Genomic DNA, 15,575 nt, shown 5'->3' with positions numbered 1-15,575 from the left:
GTACCCCACAGAACGAGGCTGGCTTTGGGGCTGGCCTGCAGGTGTACTTCAGAATTAGGATTGCTCTGCAACCAGAGTCCTGCAGGTCAAACTGTCCCGTGTGATGGTTAGAAGACTGACTTTCGTGTCAGAGCCCTGCATGGTCTAAGGACATTTCTCCTGTTTTCAAGAACTTCCACCCTTCGCTAATGGTCCACTGCACTCCTGTATAGTCAGCAGTTGGTTATATTGAATGCGTACAATTTAAAGTACCATTCTGTTTCCTTGGGCCATTCTGCCAGGTTACCAGCTTATTTAACAAAAGAGGCATTCTTACATAGTCCTTAATGGTGGTTTATGGATGTGAGAGAGGGACTGATATAATGGTATCAGGGTAATGTTCTGATACTTTATCCCAGACCATTGTCTTTTGAGATGTGACATGAGTTGTATGCAATATAGTCCAAGGACCAAGTTTGTCTTTTTTGGGTCTATTTTAAGAGAGAGGATTATTTTGAGTTATTGTTCAGTCACTCTGTCATGTCCGACTCTTTGCGACCCCATGGATTGCAGCACTCCAGGCCTCTCTGTCCCTCACCATCTTCTGAAATTTGTCCAAGTTCATGTCCACTGCATCAGTGATGCCATCCTCTGATACTCTCTTTTCCTTCTGCCCTCAATCTCTCCCAGCATCAGGGACTTTTCCAACCAGTCAGCTGTTCTCATTAGGTGACCAAAATACTGGAACTTCAGCTTTAGCATCAGTCCTTCCAATGAGTATTCAGGGTTGATTTCCCTTAAGATCGACTGGTTTGATCTCCTTGCTGTCCAGGGGACTATCAGGATTCTTCTCCAGCACCACAGTTCGAAGGCATCAATTCTTCCGTGCTCTGCCTTCTTTACGGTCCAGCTCTCACAACTGTGTGTGACCGCTGGGAAGACCATAGCCTTGACTATACGGACATTTGTTTTCAGAGTAATGTCTCTGCTTTTCAACACACTGTCTATGTTTGTCATAGTTTTCTGCCGAGAAGCAATCGTTTTCTGATTTCATGGCTGTAGTCACCCTCCACAGTGATTTTAGAGCCCAAGAGGAAATCTGTCACTACTTACACCTTTTCCCCTTCTATTTGCCACGGGGTTGGATGCCATGATCTTAGTTTTAAGCCAACTCTTTCACTCTCCTCCTTCACCCTCATCAATAGGCTCTCTAGTTCCTGTTTGCTTTCTGCCACTAGAGTGGTATCATCCGCGTATCTGGGGTTGTTGATGTTTCTCCTGCCTATCTTGATTCCAGCTTGTAACTGATCCAGTCTGACATTTCTCATGATGTATCCTTCCTCAAAACACAAACCAGTATGGTTCTTAGATTCCTTTCCAAGGCTGTAACAGAAGCTTTGATACCATGATTTATAAGGGCATTTAATGTCTCCCTGTCCCCAACACATACACTGAATACTCAAACAATGATAGGAGCCACTGTTTGAGCTCACAGATGGCCAGACCCTTTATACCCATGGTTCCTGATCTTCACAACAACTCTACAAGGTTTAAGTATCACTGTTTTACTGATGAAGAAACCAAGGCTCAAAAAAAGGTTGAAAGCCTTACTCAAGGTTACATAGCTTAGACCCAAGGACCATCCAGAACTGTCAGAACTTGAGTAGGTATCTTACAGATGATCTTCTCCTTTAGTCCACATAACTCTGAGGTAGGTATTATAACATCAATTTGACATTTCAGAAAATAAAAGCAATAACTGAACTTACAAGAGTTTAAAACAGGTAAAAGCAAACTATATTTTGTGCCAGTTAAGGTAGCAATACTCATTTTGAGTACAGCCTAGTGGGCTGTCCAGGGACACGATGACTCCTTCCCCATTAGGAGGATTCACTTTTTTCCCCCCCTGTGATTACAAAGCAGGTTTTTAAAAATGTCGCACATGGGGCTTCAGGATGGAGGGGACACATGTATGCCTATGGTTGATTCATACTGATGTATGGCAAAAACCATCACAATATTGTAAAGTTAATTATCCTCCAATTAAAGTAAATACAGAGTCACACAGTAAACTGGGGCCTTTTTATCAGCACTGGAGCACAGAGCACAGGGGTGGCTCCAGCTGGGCAGATTCTGAAGGGTTTGTTAACCTACAAGGTGACACCCTGCATGGACTCATCTCAGCATCACGACCATACCGTCTGCCTTCTCATGCTTCCTATGGAGAAGGGCTTAGAAAATAAAGAACCTTGAAACCACTGGTTTCCCACAATTATTTAATTATCTCTGCACAACTATTTTTTGTAGAATGTTAGCTGTAGAGGACCAGAAATAAATACAGCTTCAGATTTGAACCGTATCCTGCTGTACTTTTTCTTAGAAGCCTGAAATAGAATTTTCTAACACCTTTTGTGGTTGGAAATACTGAATTTAAATAGGATTGCAGATACAAACATGTAGATTGATGTGTCTATTTCCATAAAATGCAGCCACCATATTGGTGAAGTATGGATACTAAAATTAATAAAATGACAAGTAGAAAAAAAAAAACACACCCAAATCTGGAGATAGGCACTGTAGTGACAATAAGCCTTTACATAATGTTAGGTGCTAATAAAAGATGTGAAAAATGAGTAACTTGTTTTATTTTGTTGAGGGACTCTTCAGGTCACAATTTTCTGTTGTGTACCTATTTAAGATGATACACTTTATTGATAAGTCAACAGGGCTTCCCTGGTGGTCTGGTGATTAAGAATCCGCCTGCCAGTGTGAGGCGTATGGGTATGACACCTGGTCTGGGAAGACTCCACATGCTGCCAGGCAGCTAAGCCAGTGTTCCACACCTACTGAACCCCAAGGGCTCGATAGCCTGTGCTCCACAACAAGAGACGCCCCCACAATGAGAAGCCTGTGTACCGCAACTAGAGTAGTCCCATACGCAGCAACGAAGACCCAGCACAACCTAAATAAATAAATCTTTAAAAACTAATTTTAAAAACATGTTACTATTGCTGATAGCAGTGCCAATGACATGCATAATTATTCTTTCAATTTTTTTTTTTTTTTTAGAGTCCACAAGACTGTTCTATATATCAGTGTCTCTTTTGCTGCCTCGTATACAGGGTTATCGTTACCATCTTTCTAAATTCCATATATATGCGTTAGTATACTGTATTGGTGTTTTTCCTTCTGGCTTACTTCACTCTGTATAACAGGCTCCAGTTTCATCCACCTCATTAGAACTGATTCAAATGTATTCTTTTTAATGGCTGAGTAATACTCCATTGTGTATATGTACCACAGCTTTCTTATCCATTCATCTGCTGATGGACATCTAGGTTGCTTCCATGTCCTGGCTATTATAAACAGTGCTGCGATGAACATTGGGGTACACGTGTCTCTTTCCCTTCTGGTTTCCTCAGTGTGTATGCCCAGCAGTGGGATTGCTGGATCATAAGGCAGTTCTATTTCCTGTTTTTTAAGGAATCTCCACACTGTTCTCCATAGTGGCTGTACTAGTTTGCATTCCCACCAACAGTGTAAGAGGGTTCCCTTTTCATATTCTTTCAATTTTTAAGAGGATAAAGCTGAGAAATTGGGGCTTACCTTGTGGTTCAGTCAGTAAAGAGTCTGCCTGCAATGCAGAAAACCCGGGTTTGATCCTTGGGTCAGGAAGATCCTGTGGAGGAAGAAATGGTAACCCACTCCAGTATTCTTGCCTGGGAAATCCCATGGACAGAGGAGCTTGGTGGGCTACAGTCCATGGAGTCACAACAGTTGGACACGACTTAGCAACTAAACGACGACAAAGCTGAAAAATTAGAAAGATGGAAATAGCTGGATCTGACTGCATGGTTAAAGAATAAATAAAAACCCACCCACCTGTCTTGTCCTTTTCAAACAACGGCCCCATGTGCCTCTGAATTGCCGTGAGGGTATATATGTCTTACATTCAGGTTTGCAACTGTCCCAAATGGTTCCTTTACTATCTGGATTAAGTGACACAACTGGTGTAAATGTAGTTGAGTTAGGAAGCAAAACAATACCAACATTTGATGGTTTTTTTCTATAATGGTAAGAATTTATATTAGATGCCTAAAATTAAGCTTTAATTCAAAGGATGATCTACTATAATCAACTTTTTTTTTAAGGCAAACAATTTAAACAGGACTTACTCATACTGGAAAAGTAAGAGATAAAAATCAATGTCATAGCATTTTATGGTTCAACTGAGAAAACTGGATACAGTATATTAATGTATCACCAGAAAAATGAGGTCTACAGTTCCCCAACACAACACACACTGGATTCTGCTGCACATTTAGGACTCTGGAAATGGTTTAAGCATCTTAGTCATTTGGATTCTATGATATAAATCAAAACATACTATCTATTGTGTGGCACCAATTAAAAACAGAAACGTCTCTAAGAATTTACAGGGCCAAGAATGTTTATTTTACATCTTTGCTGCTTGATACAGAAGAATCTATGTACGTGAACACTGTGACTTTTTCTTAGGTCTGCCAGTTTAATCAACAGTTCTACATCAAGGCCAACCACAACCATACCCGACCTGAATCTGGTTCTAGGCTCAGAGAAGCTATTCATTATAAAGAAGTGTATCTGAGGCTCTTCTTTATATCCTGGATTATGCAAGTCAACTGGTCACCACGGTTGAGTGGATTAGCTGCCACAGTTAACTCCCACCACAGTTACATCACTGAAGGGGTGAAGTAGGGAGGGTACATCAGCACCATAAGGTTGTCAGGAGGAAAAGGGTACTTTTTAAAATGGCATTATTATTTAATTATGTTATTTTAAACAAATGATGTTTGGCTTTAAGTAGGGATGATGAAACACTTAGGTTGAAGTTGTAAAGTATGGGTAGGGCTGTAGAAGACTATAAATATTATAGAGGGAGAGATAATATCATTATAAAATAGTGCTATATAATAATGTTTTCTTTATAAGAAGCCTTTTTTCTTTTTCAGAGCTTTAAAGCACAGATCATACCACAGTTCTATGTCAGAGGTCAGCAAACTCTGCCAAATGATTTACTATTAAACAGATCGTAAGTTGGGTTTCATGGTGCATGTATTTTCTAACAACTATTTAGTGCTGCTGTTGTACCTCAAAATTAGCCGTATACAATATGCAAATGACTGGGTATGGCTGTGTTCCAATAAAACTTTATTTTTACAAATATGGGTGTCAGGCCAGATTCCAAGCAAGAGCTGTCAGTTTACTAATCCCTCTTCTAAATAAATTACCACAGAAAAACAAGGTGAGCCACATATGCAATTTAAAATTTTATGGCAGCTACACAAAAAAATAAGCAGGTGAAATTCATTTTAATATTTTATTTAATCCAAAATATCCCAAATATCATTTCAACAAGTAATCAATATAAAAAGCTATCAATGAGATACATTAAAAAAATACGTCTTCAGAGCTGTTGTATATTGTACACTTAGCATCCTCGTCATTACAAGTGCTCAGCAGCCACATGTGGCTGGTGGCTACCAAACTGCACCGTATGTTCTGGATCTTCTGTGCTGGGATTTCTACAGCTATCTGGAGGTTGGCAACAGAGTTGGGATTTGGCTCTTGAAAAGATAGGGGATATAATTATGCTGCCTCTGGGAGACAGGACAAGGGATTAAAGCTTTTGGGAAGAAATATGTGGCCTCGGACACTAGCAGTTGAGGTAGCCCATGATTCTAGGGCAATGTAACTAGACCAATGATACAGTCAGACTAGCTCCACTGCCAGTGCAATGAATCAATGCACATGCAAAATGTAACTGCCGTTAAGAGAGCTAGTCTTTAGCACTTAGACTGTATCAGAATTTAAAGCATATATGGATGTGAAAGATAGCTGGGTAGCAAGGAAAAAAAAGCCTCAAAAATTAAATTGAATTTTTAAAAAGATTAAAACAATCTAAATGCTTTTTCAGTTACCTCTGTCCAACACAGTATAATGCTAGTCACCAACAGTTTAACATGTTACTAACAGGCAATCATAACCCTTATTTTAAGCCTGGGGAAATTCTTCATTATTTAAGCCCAAATTTCTAAGTGATTAAATCAACATTTCCAAATTAAGAATGGACATAACTTTTTGTTAATAAAACTTAGAGGCAAGTGTTTTTAACAAAAAATTTATTACCAAAATACAATATTAAAGTCAATACATGACAAACTCCTGTAAAGCAAAATAAATTATTCTAACATTGTACAGTATTTCCAAAGGTAGTTAAAGAAGCGCTAAGACCTTGCTTCGCTGTTTATTGAACAGATAAACTGTTCTACCATGAACACAATCCTAGAGTTTTAGGCGTTAAGGCATGCAGCTTGATGTGCAGGATAATTTTACAAAATGCAAATCATCCTATTTTAATAAGATACAGTGTCAGAATTAACTGTAGTCTTTACATGTCAGTGTTTCGGAAATTTTCAGACTTTGGCTATAGAAGCAATGCCGTAGTGTTACACAATACTTATTTCTTAAAAAAATACATGTATTCATGTCCATGAATATCAAACTCAAATTTCTATTAAATATATTTTATAGAATATTACTTAGAGCACCTTGCTGTACAATAAAAAAAGATTAAATAAGTGTCTATGAAAACTAAAAATATAGTAAGTCTCAAAGAGAAGCCTGCTTGTCTCTGTCAAGCCAAGTACATTGCAGGAAGATACAATGTAAACGTAGGTGCCCACCATTCGCTTTGTGAGAAGAGACAAAAAAAAAGAAATAGTAGCAAAGCCACTGATAGCTACCTCGAAGGACCAAAGATCTAGAATAAAGGCTTCAGTCAGTGTCACTACACTGCGCTGGTTGGACTCAGAGCTTGAAGTCTACAGGTCAACTGGAATACAGGCATGGTACTGTTAGAACACTGGGGATACCAACCATATTCGGGATTACTAGAGAAAGAGAAAATGATAGAGCCCTGATAAAATATTATTTATAATGATCAGAATGCATCATCTTCCCCCTCCCCACCTTTGCCTTATCCAGTAAGTTTGTTTTAAAAACTATGCTCACTATCAAATCTTAGAATTTAAGTGTTCAGCATGGAAAACACATACTGAGTTTTCTATAACAAAAGATCGAGTACCAGTAAATGTTATTCCTATATAAAGAGAATTCCTGCTGATTATTTTAATACCTATCTCTTCTAGAATTAAAATTGCATATTTAGTCTTCATCAGTACTTTTAGAAATACTCAATTGTTCTTGGTGGAGACAGTTAACTTAAGGCTTGTCACAAAACCATTATGGGAAAGTACAAAACATTTTTGGTGTATGGTTCCTCCTACAGGCCAGGAGAAAGCTTTTGGAGATATTTTAGGCTAGAGTCAGATGAATATTTAAAGACTTTTGAACTTCTGGGTTAATTTTTTTCCCATGAGCTAGGTAAAATTTAAATTTGTGATTCCAAATGGAAAATTTAACAACCAATGGAAGTGGTTTAAGGAAATGAAGAAAGTTAATTCAAAAATTCATTGTTGAAATTTTGGGAATGTTTTTTAGTTATTAATATTTTCCAAATGATTATGTAAAATTAAAGCCAAGGAAAATTTATGAAACAAAAAAACTCTTCTAAGGTTGTCAGTTTTCAGAGTAATAGATTTTTATACAGAAACACTGAGCCAGAGCCACCAGTAATGAAAAATCTGAGTGAAAACAATATAATAATAATGGAACCATTTAAAATGTATCATTTGAATTTGAAATAAAATTTCACTGTGTTTTAATCCTGAAAACAGGAGAAAATGAGGAAACCGACTGTATGGGGTCTTTTTTTTTTTTTTTTTCAGAAGCCTTCCTCAGGAAGCTCTGAGGGAGACCTCTTTATGGGGGAAGAAGAGGGAAACTTGGATGGCCTGTATGGGGTCTTGAGTAATGCAGTTTAGTATATAAGAATTCATCTTCTCTTTAAAAACCAGATATCAGAAATGGATTAACTTTCACAAATAAATTAAAGCTACCTAAATTAAACAGCTGCAAAGTTACAATCAATTCTGTTTGTTCAAATATCACCATCAAATGAGATTAAAAAAAAAAAAAAATCAGACAATATTTCAAGTGCCTGGCCCCGCTTAAGTAGTTCCTAAGGCTATCTGAAAAATGTTAATTCATTTGACTCAAACCTGGACTTTGGGAAGAGAATTCTTTCCTAAAATGTGTCCATTGAGTATCCTACTCAAAAACTTCTGTTTCACTGTTTTCTAAGCTTATGAGAGTCACAGCCTTAGCTCTAGAGGATGAAGAGTCAGGTTCAGAAAGAGCACCATGAAGATGGCTCAGGGCATGGTGCACCGCCGCTTTCTGATTTGTAGGCAGAACTGACATTAGCAGAACAATGCACACACAATGATCAGGGCTACAAGAGCAAACCAACAACTGCTATCTTCACCCTTTGAAATACGCTCGAATACAAAATGTGTAATTAATGAGAAGATTTCATCTATCTGATGGCGCATTTTCACTGGCTTCCCATGTGTCCTATTGCACACCAAAAAAAAAAAGCAATTTCCTGGATAGGAGAAACCCAAATGTTTTTTGTTATTAAAAGTTTTAGAAAAACTTGGATTTTTTTACTATATTTTAGCCACATTTGGTTATACTTCGTATGCTAAGTGTAACTAAATAAAAAACTAAAGGAAATAAAATCTCAATAGTAGTACTCATTTGAAGGGGCTTCTGAATTTCATCCCACTTCCCCTAAATGATTTTTATTTAACAGTTTAAACTATTTCCAAGGTCTCATGGCTAGATGCAGTTGCCTACTTCGTTGTTTTAACAGACTTTTTTAGACAGCAAACTTGGCCTAGTTTAGAAGAGCGGATTAGAAGGCCTAGGTAACTACTGAGGAAACTGGGGTTTCTATCCACACTCTGAAAAGAATCTCTGAGAAGTGCACTGTGCTCCACGTTTTTATGAACCTTGAGTTTTGATTTGAGGTCGGTAGGAATTCACCTTTCTCCTCTTTTGCTCACAAGACATTCACTGTAAATTTAAGACAATAATTTACTTTGTAAATGGTTACTTATAATCTAGATTTGGATTTAGAGATCTCTTTTCTTTCTAAAGAGTAAAGTATTAATATATCTCAGGTTGAGTGTAGATTTATTCCTATCAATCTGGCGAAAGATTTGGATCGATCATCTCAAAGCCCTGTAATAATCTTTTTTTTCTTGTTGATACCACAAACCCTCAGACACTTGCCTCCCATTTCTCACAAGAGGCCTGTCATTCATGTCAAAATTGAGAATAAAGAAAACTAAGGTCTGCTTAAGACTGTGACACTTTAGTTAACAGTATGTTTTGGAATAGTTCCTGAAAAGCCCCTTCTTAACTCTTTTGCTTGCATTTCTACACTATAATAAGCTTTTAATAATAAATACACTCAAACTAAGAGGTAACAGAAGGTTATTATAAGGTTATATCTTTGCTGCCTCCTCAACCCACTTCCCCTCACTCAAATGCTTAAATATTATTACCCCTTATCTATTTGGAATTTCTTTTATTACATTACAAATTTGGTTCCAAAGTACCATCTGTCATTTCCTCAAGAATCACACCAACTGTTTCTTCTGTGTCTAGTAAGTTGCTGGACAGCACGAAGGGCAGACTGCAGTTTAAAGGAGTCTTCCTCGGCTGGTTTCCTCTTTGGATAACAATTCCATCTAATTTGTGTTTAGAGTTGTGTTGTGGTCCTTATTCAGGATGATGTTTACAATTTCACCCTCATGCTCTTTCATATGATCCAAGAGATTCTCTTTGCTGGTAGATTCAAAACCACATATACAACAACAGAAGAGTAGAACGCAGTACTCCACGCCAGGAGGGGCCAGACTGGAGTTTTTTGAGGTATTACTTGCAGGGCTTAGCTTCTCATTCTCGTTGGGACCTCTGACTTCATTGGGAGCCTGGGGAATCAGCTCTGAGGATGACACCAAATTTTCTGAACTTCCAGAAGTGAGAGAATCAGCTCTTTCTTCATTGCTGTTTAATACCGTCTTTCCAGAGGATTTCCCCCGAATCCTTAAAAGACATCAAATACTGAGTTGGTTATAATGTAGACTAGTAGATTTAACTCTAACTTTACAGAAAATATATACATATGCAACAGTAATTTATTTATATGTAACAGTAAGATCAAATACCTGCCACTTTGTGAAATTGCATCATTAATAGCCTTGTTCACTTGTTCGTAGTTGTAATTTTGGTCACTGGCATGCTTCCACATGTGAGACTTCAAAGAAGGAGGATGGCTGCACACATACCCACACAATGAGCATCTGAAAAACCGAGAAGGAAATCAGATGACCCCACAATTTCATAACAACTGTTAAATTTGTTCTCCTGAGGACTTACTAGATATCACATTTCACTGAATCTAAGATACCACTGATTATAAGAGACATATTGATATCAGAGGCTAAAATGTCCTAGTGTGGATCTCTCAGAATCAATGAAATAAAAGTATTTTACATTATAAAGAAATGATAAGAGTCAGGACACAAACATCTCAAATTACTTTAGCTATTAAGTATTTGGAAAGATTTTCTAACATACTAACATGCTAAATCTTTGCACTAAATTATTTAACCACACACATACACAAATAAACAAAATCAATTCTCTATACCACTTTATTTCTTAAGAAAGCAAAAAGGAATTAAATAATTTTCAACATTAACTCTGTGCTTACTTATAATTCACAGGAAATGTAAGCAGTAGTCCTGAAATGCTTCAACAATGTAGATTTCATAAGTAAAACAGATACTTATCTTAAAGTTTCTAGTCCAAGTAACAACTGTTTGACATAATTGGGCACATTCAGTAAAATCTGAACTGAATAAACTCTTTTCCTTCTGTACCCAGTTCCTCCTATCATTGACGTCTCGCATCAGTATGGAATATTTGCTACAACTGATGAACCAATATTGATACATTATTATTAACTAGTGTCTACAGTTTATATTAGGGTTCTCTATGTTGTACAGTTCGATGTATTTTGATAAATGCATAATGCCATGAATCCATCATATCATCATGCTGAATAACTTCTCAACCTTAAACACCTTCTGGCACTCCGCCTACTTAGCCCTCCCGCCCTAACCACTGGCTAGACAATCCTTATATTGTCTCCACAGTTCTGCCTTTTCAAGCATGTTGCACATTTGGAATCATACTGTATGCAGCTTCTTCAGACTGGTTTCTCTCCCTTAGCCATTTGCATGTAAGTTCTTCCATGTCTTTTCAGAGCTTGAGAGGCCCCTCTCTCCATCGCTGAATAATATTCCACCAAGCTACCACATTTGTTACTGTTTTCCATTTGTTGTTCTTGTTCTATTATTTTCTTCTACTCTTTTTCTGCCTTTTGTGGTTTTCACTCAGCATACTATATGATTCAATTTTTCTCCTTTCTTAACATGTCAGTTATACTTATTTTTTTACTTTATATTATTGGTTTCCCTAGTGTTTGGCAAATACATTTACAACTAACCCAAATCCACCTTCAAGTAACACTATACTGGCTTCATGGATAGCTCAGGTACATTATGATCAAATAAAGACATCTAGTTGCTCCCAAGTTTTGTCAATTATGAAAAAAGCTTTTATTAAACATTCATGTGCAGGGTTTTCTGTGAATATTAGTTTTCATCATTTGTGTAAATAGTTAAGAGCAGAATGTTTATCTTTTTAGGAAACTGCAAACATACTTTTAAACAGTCATTTTTATTAAATACTTAATTACCAATCTAACAAATCAGGTAACTTACCTGAACTCTTCACCACCACAACAAGAGAGTCAGCAGAGGGGTAAAAGGACCACTTTGAGACATGCCAGAACATTCTGTTCTTAACAAGGTCTGCTCTCAGGATAAATTATTTAACCAGAGCCTAACCTACTGGAGTTTTATCAGAGCATAACTGACCTGAGGGAAAGAAATACTCAACTCCAGGACATTCCAGCTATCTTGTCAACCAGGGGCTGGGGAGGGAGGGGGCTGAGAAGCACAGTTGACAGCCCAGAGGCACAGGCTCACTAAAAAACTGAGACCTAGGCATGGACTACAGAACATTTTCCCTCCCTTTACTTTTAACCATCACACTCCTACTGACAGCAGAGCCTTTTACCCAGTACATCATGCCTGATTATCACGAAAAAATTATAAGACATACTAAAAGGCAAAAACCAAAGCTGAAGAGACAGAGCAAGCACATGAACAAGAGTCAGATATAGCAGGATGCTGGAATTATTAGACCGCTGATTTAAAACAACTATGAAGAATAATTCTAAGAGCGCCAATGAATAAAATACACAGCATGGGAAAACAGATGAGTAACAAAGATGAGAGACGGAAATTCCAAAAAAGAACCAGAGGGAAATCAAAGAGGTCAGAACCCTATAAAATGAGATAAAAAAAATAGATAATAGAAATTCGGAGTCCTATAATGGGCTTATTAGTGGACTGGATACACCTGAGGAAAGAATCTCTGAGCCTGAGGATATCACAACAGATAGAAACCTCCAAACCAAAAAGCAAAAAATAAATAAATAAATAAAAGGACTGGAAAAAACAGAATACACAACTACAAAAGGTGTAATCTATGTGTAATGGGAATACTAGAAGAGAGAAAGGAACAGAAGAAATTTATTTTAAACAGTAATGACTGAGAAGTTCCCTAAATTAACATCAGATATCAAACCACAGATACAAGCCTCTCAGAGAACACCAAACAGGATAAACGGCAGAAAGACTACACGTAAGCCTATCAGTTTTGAACTACAGAAAATAAAAGAAAAAGAAAAAAGGAGCCAGAGGGAAACATAAGCAAAGAAGAATTAAACTTCTCAGAAACAATGCAAGAAAGTAGAGTGAACTATTCAAAGTGTTGAGAGAAAAATCAACCAAGGTAGAGTTCTGTACCAGCAAACTTACTCTTCAAAAGTGAGCAGAAATAAAGACTTTCTCCAACAAACAAAGTTGAAGTAATCTGTTGCTGGTAAATCTGTCTTGCAAGAAAGGTTAAAGAAGTTCTTTAGAAAGAAGGAAAATGATCAAGTTCAGAAATGTGGATCTACACAAACAAAGGAGAAACGTCACACTGCCGCTGCTGTTCAGTTGCTAAGTTGAGTCTGAATTTTTGCCATGCCGTGAACTGTAGCCCGCCAGGCTCCTCCGTCCATGAAATTCCCTAGACAAGAATACTGGAGGGGGTTGTCCTTGCTCCCTCCTGGGGATCTTCCTGATCCAGGGATCAAACCAGTGTTTCCTGCATAGGGAGGAGGATTCTTTACCACTGAGCCACCAGGGAAGTCCCAGATAAGGTGTAAGAGAGGGTAAAATAAAAGTTTTTAATTTTAATTGATCTGAGAGATAAGTTTGTTTAAAATAATAATAGCAACAATATATTCGATTATGTATGCTTATGTATGTGTGCACCACGTGCGTGCACGCGCACACACACACACACACACACACACTCTCTATGTATAAGTGAAATGAAAGAAGTAATGCAGATAATGGAACAGAAGAATGAGGTTATTTTATTATAATGTACCTGGGATACCCATGAAGCCAGTAATGTTAGTTGAAGGTGGATTTGGATTAGCTGTAAATGTGTATGCCAAACCCTAGGAATCCATTAATGAAAAGTAAAAAAAATTAAGTACAACTGATATGCTAAGAAAGGAGAAAATGGAATCACATAACATGCTCAATGAAAACCACAAAAGGCAGAAAAAGAGTAAAAGAAAAAAATAGAACAAGCACAGCAAACAGAAAACGGTAACAAATATGCAACTATAATTTCAACTATTATCAATCATCATTTAAACGTCAATGGTCTAAATACACCAATTAAAAAATGGAGATTGGGACTTTCCTAGTGGCTCTAAGTCACTTCAGTCGTGTCCGACTCTGTGCGACCCCATAGACGGAAGCCCACCAGGCTCCCCAGTCCCTGGGATTCTCCAGCCAAGAACACTGGAGTGGGTTGCCATTTCCTTCTCCAATGCATGAAAGTGAAAAGTGAAAGTGAAGTCGCTCAGTCTTGTCCGACTCTTAGCGACCCCATGGACTGCAGCCTACCAGGCTCCTCCGTCCATGGGATTTTCCAGGTAAGAGTACTGGAGTGGGGTGCCACTGCCTTCTCTGTCCTAGTGGCTCAGGGGATAAGAATTGCCTGCCAATGCAGAGGACAAGGGTTCAATCCCTGTTCTGTGAAGAGACTCCACTACAACGAGAAGCCCACACCACACAATGAAGAGTAGCTCCCACTTGGTGCAACTAGAGAAAGCCCACATGCAGTCCCAGTGCAGAGCCCAGCGAAGACCCAGCACAACTAAAAATACAGAAAAAGACAGAGATTGTCAGGCTGGATCAAAAACAAGACCCAACTATATGTTGTCTATAAGAAACTCTCTTTATAAAGACACACATCAAATGCATAAAGAATATCTACAGTAAGCCTATAGGTAACATCATACTTAATAAGAAACTAAAAGCTTTCCTGGTAAGTTTAAGAACAAAGCACAGATGTCTTGTCTCACCATGCCTGTTCAGCATCATAACTGAAGTCCTAGTTAATGCAATACATGTGTGTGTGTGTGTATACATGTATACAGTTTGTTCATGTGTCATCTGATTGTCTACACAGAAAATCTTAAAGCACATGCCAAAAAACTCCTAGAGCTAGGAAGTAATTATATCAAGATTGCAGGAAACAAGGTTAATATATAAAAAAAGTCAATTGCTTTCCTATATTCCAGCCATAAACAAGCAGCATTTGAAATTAAGAACATTTAATCCCACTTACCTTAGCAGTACTGAAGACAAAATACTTAGGTATAAAACTAACAAAATATGTACAAGGTCTGCCTTTATGAAGAAAACTACAAAACTCTGATAAATCAAAGAGTTATAAATGTAGAGAGTGTCTATATTCATGGATAGGAAGATTCAATACTGTCAAGATGTTAGTTCTTCCCAACTTGATCTACAGATTCAATATTATTCCAATAAAAACCCCAGCAAGTTATTTTGTGGATACTGACAAACTGACTCTAAAGTTGACATGGAAGACAAAAGATCCAGAAGAGCCAACACAATGTGGAAGGAGAAGGACAAAGTTGGGAGTGTGCCACCCACATCCATGGAATCAATAAAAGATGAGTAGTCACCAAGGTCTGAGTCACTGAGGGGGAATAGATAGGTGGGGTTCAGCTGACTTTTTTAGGGCAGTGAAAATCCTCTGTATGATACTGTAATGGTAGATACATGTCATTATACATTTGCTCAAATGCATAGAGTGCGCAGTATCAAGAGTGAACCCAATTATAAACTACAGACAGCATTACAATGACGGGTCAATATCGGCTCATCAATTCTCACAAATATACTACTCTGGTGGGGGATGCTGATAACGGGGGAAGCTATGAATGTGTGGGGCACAGAGTATATGGGAAATCTTTGTGCTTCTGCTTGATACTGCAGTGAACCGAAACCGCCTCTAAAAATTAACCTATTAAAAATAAGCTGACAGTGGGGCTTCCCTGATGGTCCAGT

General features: G+C 37.8%; 1 protein-coding gene across 2 annotated transcripts in view; it reads right to left on the bottom strand.

Annotated features, from left to right (window-relative positions):
- Positions 1 to 5,051: 5,051 nt before the first annotated feature.
- The window catches only part of ZNF507 (zinc finger protein 507), a 43,317-nt gene continuing 32,793 nt past the window's right edge, over positions 5,052 to 15,575 (bottom strand). For both annotated transcript variants that reach the window (XM_010848915.1, XM_010848916.1), the window contains 2 exons: positions 10,161 to 10,295; positions 5,052 to 10,038 (listed from right to left, as the gene is read on the bottom strand). In XM_010848915.1, coding sequence (XP_010847217.1) covers positions 9,681 to 10,038; positions 10,161 to 10,295 — 493 coding nt within the window. In that variant the 3' untranslated portion in view covers positions 5,052 to 9,680. The remainder of the gene's footprint in view (positions 10,039 to 10,160; positions 10,296 to 15,575) is intronic.

The sequence above is a fragment of the Bison bison genome, unplaced genomic scaffold (genome assembly GCF_000754665.1).
Source record: "Bison bison bison isolate TAMUID 2011002044 unplaced genomic scaffold, Bison_UMD1.0 scf7180017864280, whole genome shotgun sequence".
Classification (NCBI taxonomy): Eukaryota; Metazoa; Chordata; class Mammalia; order Artiodactyla; family Bovidae; genus Bison; species Bison bison.
Note: the sequence above shows the minus strand (reverse complement) of the source record. Positions and strands in the feature narration are given on the sequence as shown.